The sequence below is a fragment of the Spodoptera frugiperda genome, chromosome 28 (assembly GCF_023101765.2).
Source record: "Spodoptera frugiperda isolate SF20-4 chromosome 28, AGI-APGP_CSIRO_Sfru_2.0, whole genome shotgun sequence".
In the NCBI taxonomy this organism is placed as follows: Eukaryota; Metazoa; Arthropoda; class Insecta; order Lepidoptera; family Noctuidae; genus Spodoptera; species Spodoptera frugiperda.
The window spans coordinates 12354639-12369347 of NC_064239.1; the positions used below are offsets into that span (position 1 = coordinate 12354639).

General features: G+C 35.5%; 1 protein-coding gene across 1 annotated transcript; it reads left to right on the forward strand.

Annotated features, from left to right (window-relative positions):
- The first annotated feature begins 1786 nt into the window (after window positions 1-1786).
- Window positions 1787-12333, forward strand: LOC118265592 (putative fatty acyl-CoA reductase CG5065). Its single transcript, XM_050706022.1, has 10 exons — window positions 1787-2181; window positions 5240-5356; window positions 6063-6185; window positions 7215-7340; window positions 7657-7801; window positions 8373-8474; window positions 9778-9964; window positions 10447-10553; window positions 10979-11111; window positions 11518-12333. Exons 1-10 carry the CDS (start codon window positions 2080-2082, stop codon window positions 11738-11740), a joined length of 1365 nt encoding a protein of 454 aa, XP_050561979.1. The 5' UTR covers window positions 1787-2079; the 3' UTR covers window positions 11741-12333.
- The last annotated feature ends 2376 nt before the right edge of the window (window positions 12334-14709 follow it).

Below are 14709 nucleotides of genomic sequence, written 5' to 3' on the forward strand. Positions count from 1 at the left end.
CTGAAGAATAAATCATTGTATGTGGTTATTTATAATATGTCAAAGGACATTTAAAGGACAGCACTCTTAACATGCACCGCTGCAACCCCGGAATTAACTTGTCATTTAAACTTGAACTTTAAATCGTATGCCGGATGATATATTTCATAAAATCGATACAAAAATACCGATGGCGGGATACCAGCGTGTGGTCCTCTTGAGTCTTAGTTGATTATTTTTAACTAGCTGGAATAGCTAGCTCCACTCCTCATATCAAACACAACTAGTAGGCAACTAATGAACGGATTCTGATAAAATTTAATATACTGATTAATGGAATTGGGTGATAGGACACTTTTTATCCCACGAGAACACGGGCAAAAGCACCGGCTAAAGGCAGTAACTAATGTAATACCAATTTTTCATCAATTCTGCGTAACATGTAGTAAGTTGCCTAAGTTTTTTTTAGAGAAAGCAAGAAGGAGAGGAAGTAAAGCATTACTGAAATATTGATGCTTTGTTTATTTTTTATTCCTCAAAATAACAAGTGCTTTATTTCGAAGTCTTAACAGCCCGCTTGACTGGGATGAGGAAAAAAATGCATATTGCATAACACATGTTTTTAAAACAAGCTGGTTAATCAGTGTTCCCAAAGAGGTGAATCTTGAATACTTGCGTAACCTTTCATGCTATTTAATTTGGTGTACTGTCAATAAATTAAATGGAAGGTTGACCTGATCATCATACCATTTCTGGAAACCCTAATTATTAACATGAGGTACGAGTAATTATTTTTGGAAGGTTGTAGTGGGATTGTCCCATTAAAAACAGTGTAATTATTATGTCCAATTGAATCAAGACATGGTGGACGGTTCAAAAATATGGTGAACTGAATGAGGTCAATATAAACAGTTTTTAACTCAAAAAATATAATTGTCGTTCTTTAATTTATGTCTTATTTCATTATACTGTATTTAGATTTATTCATTGATGTTGTTGTTTTTATTTGTTAATGTATTTTGTTTTTGGTATGTGTCAACAACTTTCAAGCTTATTTTCGTACATTTTTTTTTATTAGAAAACACCCCGTTAAGCTTTTCAAGTAGGTACATAGGCTCACTCTTATATTCAGGACCAGTTTCACCACATAAGTACCCAATAAACTTATGTGACAGATAGTTCACACAAATGACGTTCTTAATTCATATTTATCTGGCACATAAAGACTATGCAGACATTGAGAAACAGTCGTTCACAATTTTAGAATATCTAAGAATGTCCAATAAAAAAAACGACAATATCTCTCTAATCATCTATTCGAAACTAAGGCCAAAGCCTATTTGGTAGAATTCTCCTTAATAAAATGTTGATTTCTAAGTTATCTGCATTAGCAGTATGGATAAGGACATGGTTGCAAAACTACTTGTATAAAAATAACAATAATCTCTAACCTGACCTAAATAACCAAATATTATTTGGAGAAAAGATAGCCATTATTGGACTCATGAATGCTGCAACTGAATTAAATTTATTCTTAATTTTTGGTAAGGTCTCAAACCTTACCAAAAATTAAGAATAAACTTATCAATGAACTTCACAATCATGGTCTTACAAGACCATGATATTTTAATTTTGGTACTGTCATCAAGTGTATCGGTCGTCCCAAAACTAGGTTAATCCTGTATCTAGAGAGTGAAGTTACCAGAGGACCAATCACCCCCTCCAAAAGGCTGGCAACGCACATATACTTCTCTGGTGTTGCGGTCAAATCTCCATGGGCAGCGATAGTTACCTGCCAACAAGTGATCTGTCTGGTCCATTGTCCGTAAAAAATGACCAATTAAATTATTTTACAAGACGATCTTTATAAAACAGACGTTTCGCAAAGAGTCTGGTTAAGCAACATGGCCGCTACAGCTACATATGTGTATTTACTGTAAATATTTATCATCAGACCGTTAAGATTCATTGTTGTGTCAAATCCTTTACAAGCCAGGTGTGTTCAGTCGCAATTTTTAACCGACCGCCAAAAGAAAGGGTGTTCTGTTATTAAGTTTTAATACTCGTGTCAAAGTGAAGTTTGTGTTGATAATTATCAAAATGGTTGTGTTGACGTCGAAAGAGAAGTCAAATATGTCTGTCGCTGATTTTTACGCGGGAAAAAGTGTTTTTATTACTGGTGGAACCGGGTTTCTGGGGAAGGTAAGCAAAATATATTGTTTGAATTTTACTGTTTCAGAATTAAAGTTATACGACAAGACATCCCATAACTTTATCAATTGCACAACCTTAAATATTATGCAGAAACCATATTAATAAACGTTAAAGGTTTAAAAAAAAAATTATAGTTAAAACTCTTACATTTCGATTATGCATTTTTATCTTTCTGACTATATTGTGTTTGTCAACTACAAAATTGGTGTTAGGAGCGACCTCAGGTTCAATTCCTTGAAACTGTCAGTAGTCTAGAATTGCGTCAAATCTATATAATTATCTATCTTCTATCTATTTATATATAAATAAATTGCTATTCGTTAGTCTCGCTAAAACTCCAGAACGGCTGGACTGACTTTGCAAATTTTGTTCTTGAATTACTTGTAAAAGTTCAGGCAAGCTTTAAAATGTGAGAAAATAATATTTAACTGTTTAAATGTGTACGAAGTTTGCCGGATCAGTAGTTATCTATAAAATCGACTCGAATATTGACTTGATCTCATTCACAAAAATGAGAAAATTAAATAATAATATTATCACTGGTTTGATACAAACTTCTTTTATGTATATTATTTTACATATTATATTTTTGGGGTTTTATATTTACGAACAGGCGGTAATCCAGGCAGGCAGGCAGGTAATCCTGATGGTAAGCAATCGCCGACGCCCATGGACACCCGAAAAACCAGACGCGTTAAATGTGTGTTGCCTTCCTGGTTTTGGAATTTAAGGGTTGTTGGGGAATTTGAGGGGGTATTGGGGGATTGGGGTAATTGGGCCTCCGGTAACCTTACTCTTGCAAAAAGTTTTATTATACATATTTTGTAGTATTACCATTCTGCGTATGTATAATATTATATGATACACATAAAACTTAAGAACATAACTTAAGAATCAAAATCCAATACAAACATACACATATAAGTATACATATTATTGAAAATAAATACTGTAACATAAATACTACGTTATTTTATTTAAATACAATGAATTACTAAGAAATTGGTTCATGAATTTATAATTACCGCCCATTCAAGTTCGTCAGACCTGTAAATCACATATGTAATAGGAATTCGTCTACACAGTGAGTGAATATATACATATTTATATGTGTTAGGTGACGTACATAAGTGTTATGACGTCATTCATACACGGGTAATCTCTGAAGAGTATATAAACTGTGTGATAGCCAGGAGGTTTAAAATGGCCACTTCTCATTCATGAGGGTGCGAATTCGAAACCTACCAACGGCATATAACTATGTGACTTTTTCCGAGTTATATGTACTTTCTAAGAATATTGACGGGTGACTGATTGACTGATTAACATAGACATAGTGATCTATTAACGTACAGCCCAAACCACTAGACGTATCGGATTGAAATTTGCCATGCAGGTAGATGATATGACGTAGGCATCCCCTGAGAAAGAGTTTTGATCAATTCTCCCCCTAAAAGGATAAAATAGGGGATGAAAGTTTGTATGAAACTTTGTCAATTTTAAACCAATCGATGTAAGATTTTGCATGCCTATGAGTATGCAAAAACGAAATATGAGTTTCATTATTGATAATACTTCTTAACGCGGGCGAGGCCGCAGGCCAAAGCTGAAATATGATTTGCTCCAAACCCCAAACTTGACACTGAGAGTTTAAACTACATATTTAAAGAATGTTATTCGTCACTCGATGTTTTGTCGCGATCTAATCTAAGAATTTGTGTTAGTAAGTATTATGTTATTTCGAAGTTGAGTACGGAATTGAACCAAAATTAATTAAATTAACAAACGCGTGTCTGGTATTCAAATAAATTCAAATATTAAATAACGTACGCTACGTACAACGTAATTGAATTAACTTACTCATTTCTTACGTATGTAGCAACCAAAGTAAATAGTAATAAATTTTGCAAAATGTCTAGTTTTTATTTTCAACTTTTGATTCATTTTAACTTCATAGCAGACGAAACAAACAAAATGAGTGAATTACTGTTATTGAAGTAAAAAAACATACCTGTGAAGCCTGTTTAATTTTTTCTTAGGGTATACATTTTTTCTTATGAATTTATAACCTTTAAAACGTAAAAGTTAAATGGTGCATTATAATACTATGAATGACTCTTACTTAGGCTAAAGCCGCCTTGATTTAAGATAACTTCGTAATATAGATCCTTTTATAATATTATAAATGCGAAAGCTTTTTGGATTTTTTTTATATTTAGATGAAACCCGTAACTCAGCCGTGGATTATCACGGACTGTTGGTCAAGATGAGTTTAATAATGATAACGTCACGAAATAATTATTCCTGGGTACATATCAAGTAAAAAATATATTAACTTGTAAGTACATCAATCACATACTCAGGTATCGTGTAAAATAAATTAAATGTATCCTTTAGATTACGGGCAATTAATTTTGACTCATATTGCTGCAAGAAACAATGTAAATAAGGTGTTTGAAAACCAGTGCACTTGTCTTACTTAGGTTTATTTAAATTAGCATTTCTTACAATTAATTCATTTTAGTACTTTTGTAATTTTACTCATAATAAAATTATTATATTGACCGAAAAACTGAAGAAACGTTATTAAACGAACGTTAAGTGATTTGTTTTACTGTAGGTACTCTAACTAAGAATCAAATCCGAAATGAAATGAAAGGTAGTCACAACCACTCGCCCTTTAAGACTTTCTCAAACGAAACAGTCAAATATAAGCTGTTTAGTGTCTATTTCTACAATATTTCTGGATAACTGACTGACTGACGTAATAACTAACATAAAACAACGCTTGCATTGTGTTTCGTTCTGTGAATGAGGTTACCTAAGGCCCAAGTAAGAAGGGGGTCCCTTCCTAATCTTTCCAATCCTCGATTCCCAAAAAACCGTTCCCAAACTCCAAGAGGCCGGCTATGCACTTGTACTTCTGGTGTTTCGAGTGTCCATGGGCGGCGGCGATTACTTACCATCAGATGATCCGTTTGCTTGTATACTGCCTTATACCATAAAAAGGATATAATAAAAACAATGTTACATGTTTTTGGTACAGGTATTTATTGAGAAACTGCTGTACAGCTGCCCAGACATCGACAAAATCTACATGCTGATCAGGGAGAAGAAGGGTCAATCTATTCGAGAGAGGATGACGAAAATTGTGGCTGATCCGGTAAGTAGCACAAAACTCATTTTTATTTATTTATTTTCATTTGTGGTCGCCCCACTGCAGGGCAAAGGCCTCCCTACCCTCCTTCAATTCATTTCATAGGCATCGAGTTCATCCCGCCATCTCTTTCTGGAAAACATAAACAAAACACATCACACTAATATTATAAATGTTAAAGTTTGTTTGTTCGGATGTTTCTACCTTCCTTCCACTCGTCTTATGCAGAGCTTTTTTTGGCTAATCCTTTTCGTAGGCATCGAGTTCATCCCGACATCTTCTTCTGGAAAACAAAAACAAAACAGATCACAGTAATATTATAAATGTTAAAGTTTATTTGGAAGTTTGTCCATCAATCACACTGAAACTATATTTTTTTTTTTAAACGTTCCGTTTACAAACATACAATTTCCCACACACATCACACCTAGACCCGAAACAACAATTTATGAATCACACAAAGAGTTGCTCCGTGCGGGAATCGAACCGGCTACGCGTAGCGCTGCAGCCGGTTGCCTTACCACGGCGCCAACCGTGCAGTCAAAATGCCGTCTATTCTGAACGAGTTTTGGTATACAGACATGCTATGAGCTGACTTCCCTTTACTTTTAATCCCACAGCAACGCGAGTGAAGCAACGCGGAAAAACAATTTTTTTTTTTAGTTCATTTTCATTTTGTTTTTTCTATAATACTGTCTTATTTTTGTTACAGCTCTTCAATAGATTAAAAGATAAGAGGCCAGGTGATCTGGACAAAATAGTACTAGTACCCGGAGATATAACTGTTCCTGGATTGGGAATATCAGAAGAAAACGAAACCATATTGACAGATAAGGTAAGTTCATTTTCCGAAAACATAATTATGTATAGTAAAACAAGGATTTTAAGTATGGTATGTAATCTCCAACGTTGGAGATTGCAGTTTAAAGTACTGAAGTTTATGACCAAGTTCAAGTGACTGACCAATCAAAAGTAAACAAACTTTCCGAAATACATGCGATTTAAAAAAGAAATCCAAAAAATGACAATTAAATTATTATCGATTAAGCATTACCATTGTTATGTAAATTAATGAAATGATAAAAAAAATTAATACTGTATACTATGGTTTTATTGTGAAGACAAACATACACTTAGCATGTAGATACATGTATGTATAATTAAATTATTAATTACAAGAATACAAACAATGGACGTTACGATTTTAATTGATGTTAATTTCTTTCTGAGTATTTTAATTTGTGGTTAATTGAAATTAAAGGGATTTTACATTAAATGTATGATTTGTTTCAAAGAAAGATAAGTATAATTATTACCTATACTTTAATATGCAGCAGCCTTTTTGGTTTTTTTTTTTTTATTTGAAGGAGGAAATCATATCTTGACTTCTCCCGCCTTGGGCGAGGCGAGAAGGAGTGTCAGATTCTTACTGACTAAAAACCACCGTTCCTATTCCTGCCTCTCCTCTTTTGAGACCGTAGCCCTGGTAAACCAGCTAGGCAGACCGCAGCTCTAAATGCAACAGCCTCTACCTGTCTGTTATGCAATAGTTTACAATGACCTTGTAATTTTTGTGGGTTAGTCTGTTTTTTGTGGAGGGAATTTTATCAAATTACATTTCTGCCTTGGATATGGAATGACCTTTACTGATAACGTTGTCTGCAGCCCCTGTTGGACCCCATCTGTGGCTGGGCTAATGCTTCTATGAAGCGCGCGTAAAAAACGACGTGCTTATTTATACTCAATTTTATGAAGAAGCCTGTCGCTGTTACATCAGTTAATTCAGTATTGACTAGTCTAGTATTAAAAAGTCTAATAATGCTATCTTCTTAGCTGTTCGCTACAAATTATTGTGACCTTCCAGGTATCAGTGGTCATCCATTCAGCAGCCACAGTGAAATTCAACGAGCCTCTAGCGACTGCGTGGAATATCAACGTGGAAGGCACGAAAATGATCATGGCTTTGAGTCGCAGGATGAAGAGGATTGAGGTACGTTTGTTATTTTGTCGGCAAAGATATAGAGTGGTATCCTGATCAAAAGTTATCTCCACTTGTTTATGCATTAATTGTGCCACTAATGGACGCAAAACCAGAAGTATTACAAGCATGTTGCCAATCTTTGGAGGGAGGGGGGAGCGGGTTTGAGGGTAAACACAACGTACCTAAATATTTTTACACTGGTTTTCTAACAAACCATTGTAGATAGCAATTAAACTGTTTAAATATGATGAGGACAAGGTCTTACGGTTATTTGGTCGGATCAAATCTACTACATTTAGGGAGTTATGAGACAAAATTTCTTCAGGTCTTCATCCACATATCGACAGCATACACGAATACAAATAGAGCAGTCATCGATGAAGTCCTGTACCCTCCACCAGCAGACATCAACGAGGTGCATCAGCACGTCAAAAATGGGGTCACTGAAGAGGAAACAGAGAAGATACTAAGTGAGTAGACTGCCTCGTTGGCCGAGTGGTTGCAAGTGCGACTGCCGGGTAAGAGGTCTCGGGTTCGATTCCCGGGTCGGGCGAAGTATTACTGGGCTTTTTTCGGTTTTTCGAAAATTTCTCAGTGGTAGCACGGAGTCTGGAAATGTGCCCGGTATATGGCAATAGGCTCACCACCTATTACATGGGACTTACAACATAAATTGTGAAAAGTGGGTGTAACACAGTGGCATTACGTGCCATAATGTGCACCTCTGCCTACCCCTTCGGGGATTAAAGGCGTGACGATATGTAAAACATTTATTTTTTTCCTTGAATAGTAAACTTTTCAATGCTGAAATAATTTCCTCCCCAATGCTAACTAAAAACCAAATCTTTTTTTTATAATACTATCTTCTGCCAGCGGATAAAAAGTGCCATATAATCCTAGTCAGCTCATACACTGTTTGTTCACCAAATTTCATCAAAATCCGTTGAGTAGTTTCAACGTGTTTGACGAATAAACATCCAAATACACAAATTTTCACATTTATAATATTAGTAAGATAACTTATTGATGTTCTGATTACAGATGGACGTCCAAATACGTACACCTTCACGAAGGCATTGACAGAACATCTCGTGGCTGAAAACCAAGCCTACATGCCCACTATCATTGTCAGACCTTCTATTGGTAAGTAGCTGATAAACTCAGATTGCTCATACTAACCTTTTTGTGGTCACCAGTGTGTATCATGGTAGATTTCAGTTCATGACGAAGATTGATGTAACAAACCACAGCATAGATGGCGTTGCAATCGAGATAGATCACGCTATAATTTCGTTACATCGATTTAGTTAAGGTCCACCAATTTACATGCCAACTCTTTATCGACACCGATATCTTCGTTGTGGCATAGTTCAACATTAGTTCAGTATATACTAGTTCCATTTAAGAACCCCTAATACACCTATACACCACCAGAATTCAACTCTTAACCCCAACCCCGGTGCGTAACAACCAAAAATTTGTAGTTCTAAAATTTACTATCAGTAAGTTTCGGAATTCAACGGTATTTCTTCCTAATACCACGGAAAACAATAAAATTCTTCTCCTTCGACTTCTGGTACTCTATTTTCTTTGCTGATTCCAAGCTTTGTAGATAATATCTAAGTCTTCTGTCAATCTATCTGTGAAAGCATAAAAACAATATAAATATGCAAACGACATAGGCTCCGGGGCTTCCTTTATTTACAACTATCGTAAACTTTTTTTATGTTTCCTATGGAAAATTATTATTTTTATATCACCTTCACAGTTTATTAGCTCGTAAAATGTGAAAGAAATTTATCGTGATTGTTTGACATGACACCTAGTGATTTATTGTCTACTTATAATCATTGTTTTAGTGACTTTTCAATCATATTCCGGATAGCAACTAAACTTTGTAGAAAAGTGCATGTTTATTTTTGTGTAAACTGGTCGCATATCCGTCCCAAAACAATACTAAGTTTCTTTTATGTTATAACCCGCTAAACGAGCAGACATATCACATGATGGTAAGCAAATGCAGCCGCCTATGGACACCCCAAACACCAGAGTCGTTACAAGCGCGTTGCCGGCCTTTTTGATTTAACGTTTATGTATGTATGTTTATACGCGCTTCGTTGAACCGATTTTGATGCGGTTTTCAACATAGTGTTTTTTTCAGACTTAGGAGAAGAAATTAGGTACATTACCTTTTTTGAGGGGGTAAAATTATCCAATGATTTCACCCGCCTTGGGTGAGACGGCCCTCCCGTCTTACCTAGCCTAGTCTCAGGCTCTTACTGACTAAACACCACATCGTTCTTGCTCCTGCTTTGAGCCGGAGCCCGGAGCTCCGGTATCCTGTTACGTTGTCCGCAGCTCCGTTGGCTTAAAAATATGGAGGTTTGCATTTAAGTTTTTAAAGTTGGCTACCTTTTTTTAAATAAACTTTTATTTTGTCTTCCAGTGGGTGCAATCAAGGATGACCCCATAAGAGGCTGGCTGTCCAACTGGTACGGAGCGACTGGCCTCACGGTGTTCACCGCCAAGGGTCTGAACCGCGTCATCCATGGACACCCTAATCACATTGTGGACCTTATCCCAGTAGACTATGTCGCTAATTTGGTGATTGTGGCTGGAGCTAAGACTTATCAGTAAGACTTTATTATTGTATACTTTTCATCATCATTACTTTAACAGCCTCTAAGTGACTACTGCTGACCAAAGGTCTCTTCTCGCATGGAGAAGGTTTTGAGCATTAAACACCACGTTTGCTTAATGCGGATTGGCCATTTCAAACTTTTAATAGGAAATAAAAAGCCCAGGTTTCCTCATGATTCTTTCCTTTACTGATAGTCAGTGGTGTCTAAATATGCTTAGAACATATTATATCACTTGGAAAATGTTAGTTGGTGGGTTTCACCGCCAACCTGCATTGAGCAAGCGTGGTGATTAATGCTAAAACCTTCTCCATGCGAAAAGAGGCCCGTGATCAGCTGGTGATGTAGCTGCCATTGTAATTGGGTGGTAAGCGGATCACTCCAGTCAGACAGAAAATAATAATATATCATCGTATTTATATTATTTTTTTTTTACGATTTACAATTACCTAACTTCAAAATCCTCTTTTTTACAGTTCGAATGAAGTGTCAATCTACAATTGCTGCAGCAGTTCCTGTAACCCCATCACTATGAAGCGGCTCGTCGGTCTGTTTATAGACGATGCTGTAAAACATAAGTCTTGTAAGTTCAAATAAAGGGAACATTGTAAAAAGCGATGTATGAATCTACATCAAAACGCCTGAACGTATATTATGAGCAATGTTTTACATATTGAATGGTTGCTACTAATAAAATTATACTGATAATAAATAAATAAATAATGTCACGCCTTTTATCCCCGAAGGGGTAGGCAGAGGTGCACATTACGGCATGTAATGCAGCTATACAATGTACACCCACTTTTCACCATTTGTGTTACAAGTCCTATGTAATAGGGGTGAGCCTATTGCCGTAAACTGGGCACATTTCCAAACTCCGTGCTATTGCTGAGAAATTTTCGAAAAACCGAAAAAATCCCAGCTAGTCCGGCAATCGCACTTGCGACCACTTGACCAACGAGGCAGTTTTTTTATACTTCTGATTATTAATTTAATTTATTGTTACAGATGTAATGCCGCTGCCTGGTTGGTATGTGTACAGTAACTACAGGTGGCTGGTGTTTCTGATCACATTGATATTCCAGGTGATACCAGCGTTTTTAGGTGACATAGGGCGACGCCTGTTGGGGAAAAGTCCTCGGTAAGTGTCTTCTAAACCAATGGAATAGATAGCTCTGACGATATATTTTTTTGTTTTGTTGTTTGAATTGCTTTTTAATGGAATCTAAAATTAGATATCTACCTAATAGGTAATTAAGTTGATTTGAAACGTCGCATGAATGACGTCGCATCTTTGTGTGCTTTCCCTTTTAGGTGCCTGTTTCTTTTTTTCAATTAAAATGATTCAAAAGTTTTCTTCTAACTATGTAGATTTCTTAAAAAGATTTCCATCTGTACTCAGATTCATTTAATGATGATTTAACCCAGTCCTTAGTTATTATTATATTTGTTTTCGGAACAAAATCCTTACTAAGGAAAAGTTTAAGTGCCAATTAAATGTCTCTGAGTGTGGCATATCATATCAATTTATTCCTATTTTCAACCAGGTACTATAAGCTGCAGAACTTGGTCGCGCAAACGCAGGAAGCTGTGCACTTCTTCACTTCTCACACGTGGGAGATCAAATCGAAAAGGACGCGAGAACTATTCTCGTCTCTTTCTCTCATAGATCAACGCATGTTTCCATGTGACGCAAACAGAATAGGTTGGACTGACTACATTACTGATTATTCCTCAGGTGTACGTAAGTTTTTGGAGAAGAAAAAATAATGTTTTTTTTAAAAAATAATAATATTGCTTTAAATAAATTAGATTTAATGCATTACGCAAATACTGGTTTGATGAAATGACTCGTAGTGACTTCAATTGTCGCATACGATTTTATAAGCCCAAGCGTGGTTTGAAAGTAGTCGAGTAATTTCGCTTCATGAGTAAATCGTATAATAATAAAATATGTGGCTTTACCCTTTCGATAGAGAAAATGCTGTTTTAGATTGTATTGTATTGTATTTAAGGTAAAAAATTTAATGGATTATGTCATTTTAATTTTAAGAATTTAGGTAATTGAGGATTAAAAATGTATTTTAATTTTAAGGCAATGTATTAAATAATGTTTGACTATAAATTAAATTGTTTTAAGGAAAATAATAACCTATACACTCCGGTTTACCTAAGATTTCGTGTCGTTGAAAATAACATTTTGTACTTTAGATATCTTCCCTGTATTAATTATTATGTTATCGGCTTACTCACGTAATTGTTTGAAGAGGAATTCGACTTGATTGAAGCCATGCTAGAGGTTGGAGGTAGAGGTTTGATTTCCTCGTCAAATATATAGTTATGTGGGTAAGTCAATAACAAAATAATTATCGGCTTACTCACGTCACTATTTGACGAGGAACTCGACTAGTTTCAAGCCATGCGAGAAGAGGCTCATATTTATTTGAGTTCCTCGTCAAACAGTCACGTGAGTAAGCCGATAACATAATAATTAATATCTAGTATGTAATATGTTACACGAAAGTTATAATAAAAATCTTTCCTCAAATATTAATTCACCCGACTATTGTAATTTATAATAATTATTTCTATTTTTATTGATTAATTAAAAATGTTGAATTAAAAATACATTATAGTTTAAAAACATGATTAAATTAAGTTTTCGTAAGTATATTACATAATAAAATTATTTTTGCACTTAGCGTTTTTATTTTGTTTTACCTATTACCGTGTCTTTCAAGCTTAGTACATAAGTATATACACAAGGTCTACCTACCAGGCTATTCAAAACCAGTTAATTATGGTTCTCAGTTTGTAAATCCTTCCGTACGTTCCACGGTCAGATTATATTGGTTATATGCATAACTTGATATGAAGCATGTACAGTGAGGGACAGATCTACCTGATCATTTTAAAATTTTATTGCTTGAAAACGGCTAAAAACATAAAACTATATCGCTTAAATCTGCCATCTAATAGAAATTCGATATCGTCGCATCTTGTTGACACAACCCGTGTAATCCTTTAGTCAATGGTGCATTTGGTGTTGTATGACTCCTTGCGCCAGCTCAAACGTCGCCCACCACCCCGTTTCTTACGTCAATTCGAGCTTATAGGCTAAAGAACAGATCTTATCAGGCGCAATCAAACATTAACTTAACGTAGTGGACAGGCTGATGTGTCCTCTATTGTACCTATCTATGCCCCACGTGTCGTAATGTCATTTCATAATGATTAGGTAACAGTCTTATAATACTAAAATTTTACTAAAAATAGTAAATTTATAAGACTAAGACTGTATTTTACATACTATTTTGCATTTTAAATAAGCATTAGCTGTACTATGTGTTTAAAATAACTTTATCTAATAATTATTATACAACCTAGACATTTCAATATTATGTTAGGTCTCTTTTTCAAATTTCAATTTTGAGTACGTATATACTTTTTTTGAGGGAAAAAATACCAAAGGTGCGAGGGAATATCAGACTCTAACTGACTAACTAAGGAGCCAGAGTCCTGGTAATCCGCAAGGTTGGCCGTATCCCTGGTCGGGCATCAGCCCTACAGAGTCCCATCCGTAGTAGTCTGATGGCAATTGAGACAAGGGGACGTGACGCACCGTATCCTCGTATCAGGTCCTGAGGGCTTAGTACGAGTTTATAACGAGACTGCGTCCGGCCTTGTCACTATCCAGCTCCAATGAACTAACCAACCAGAGCGTTGAACGCGGTCTCGATTCGATCTCACTAAACGTAACAAGCTCCTACTAAGCCTTCTGATTAGTTGGCGAGCTACCCATGCTCACCGTCCGCAGACACATAAATTACGTATCTATTTGCCTACGTAAATACAAATATACATATGTACATACTTGTATTAATTTAAAGATAAAAAAGTTATTTATTATCAAATAAATGCCTTCATTATAAAAACACACATTCACATATTTTTTTGTTGTAAAATATTAGCTTTACATTGTACCTCTATTTTTATTTTAGTGTCTTGTCAGACGGGTCAAAAATCTATTCTTTCAAAAATACTATGTTTTTAAAACTGATGTGATTGTTTGTTTATTTGAACGCCCTAATATCTGGAACTACTGATTGGAATTCAATAATTATTTGTGTATTGGATAGTCGATTTATTGAAGAAGGCTACATCACATTACGATAAATTGGAGCTGAGCAAAGTAGTGAAACCGTGCGGGAGTAGCAAGATTTTTATACACATACTAGCTACTTCAGCGCGGTTTTACCCACTGTGCTCGGCTCCTTCTTGTCGTAGCGTGATGTTTTACTCTATATCTTTCCTCGATAAATGCACTATCCAATACAAAAACCAGTAGTTACGAAATTTGCGCGTTCAAACAAACAAACAGTCTTCAGCTTTTTATATTAGTATATAGAGTATGTATTACCAATACAGTATGATATAAGTACCGTACTTAATGAAGTTTTTTGCTAGAATTCGTCTAGTGTGACATATAGCCGTGTGAATTATTGTTAATAGGTACGTAGGTAGTTGTAATAACATCAATAATGTAATAATGTAAGTACCTACGTACGTACTTTTTTTGTATTTTAGAACTTATTGTTACATTCAAAGTAGCATTTCTAGAGAAACCTGCCTTGTTGGTCGATTGGTCGCAACTGACCCGAGTTCAATTCCTAAGACGGACAGAATGAAACGCTTGCGTTGTGTAAGTCAGGTTACCTGAGGCACTCCCTTTGCAAAAC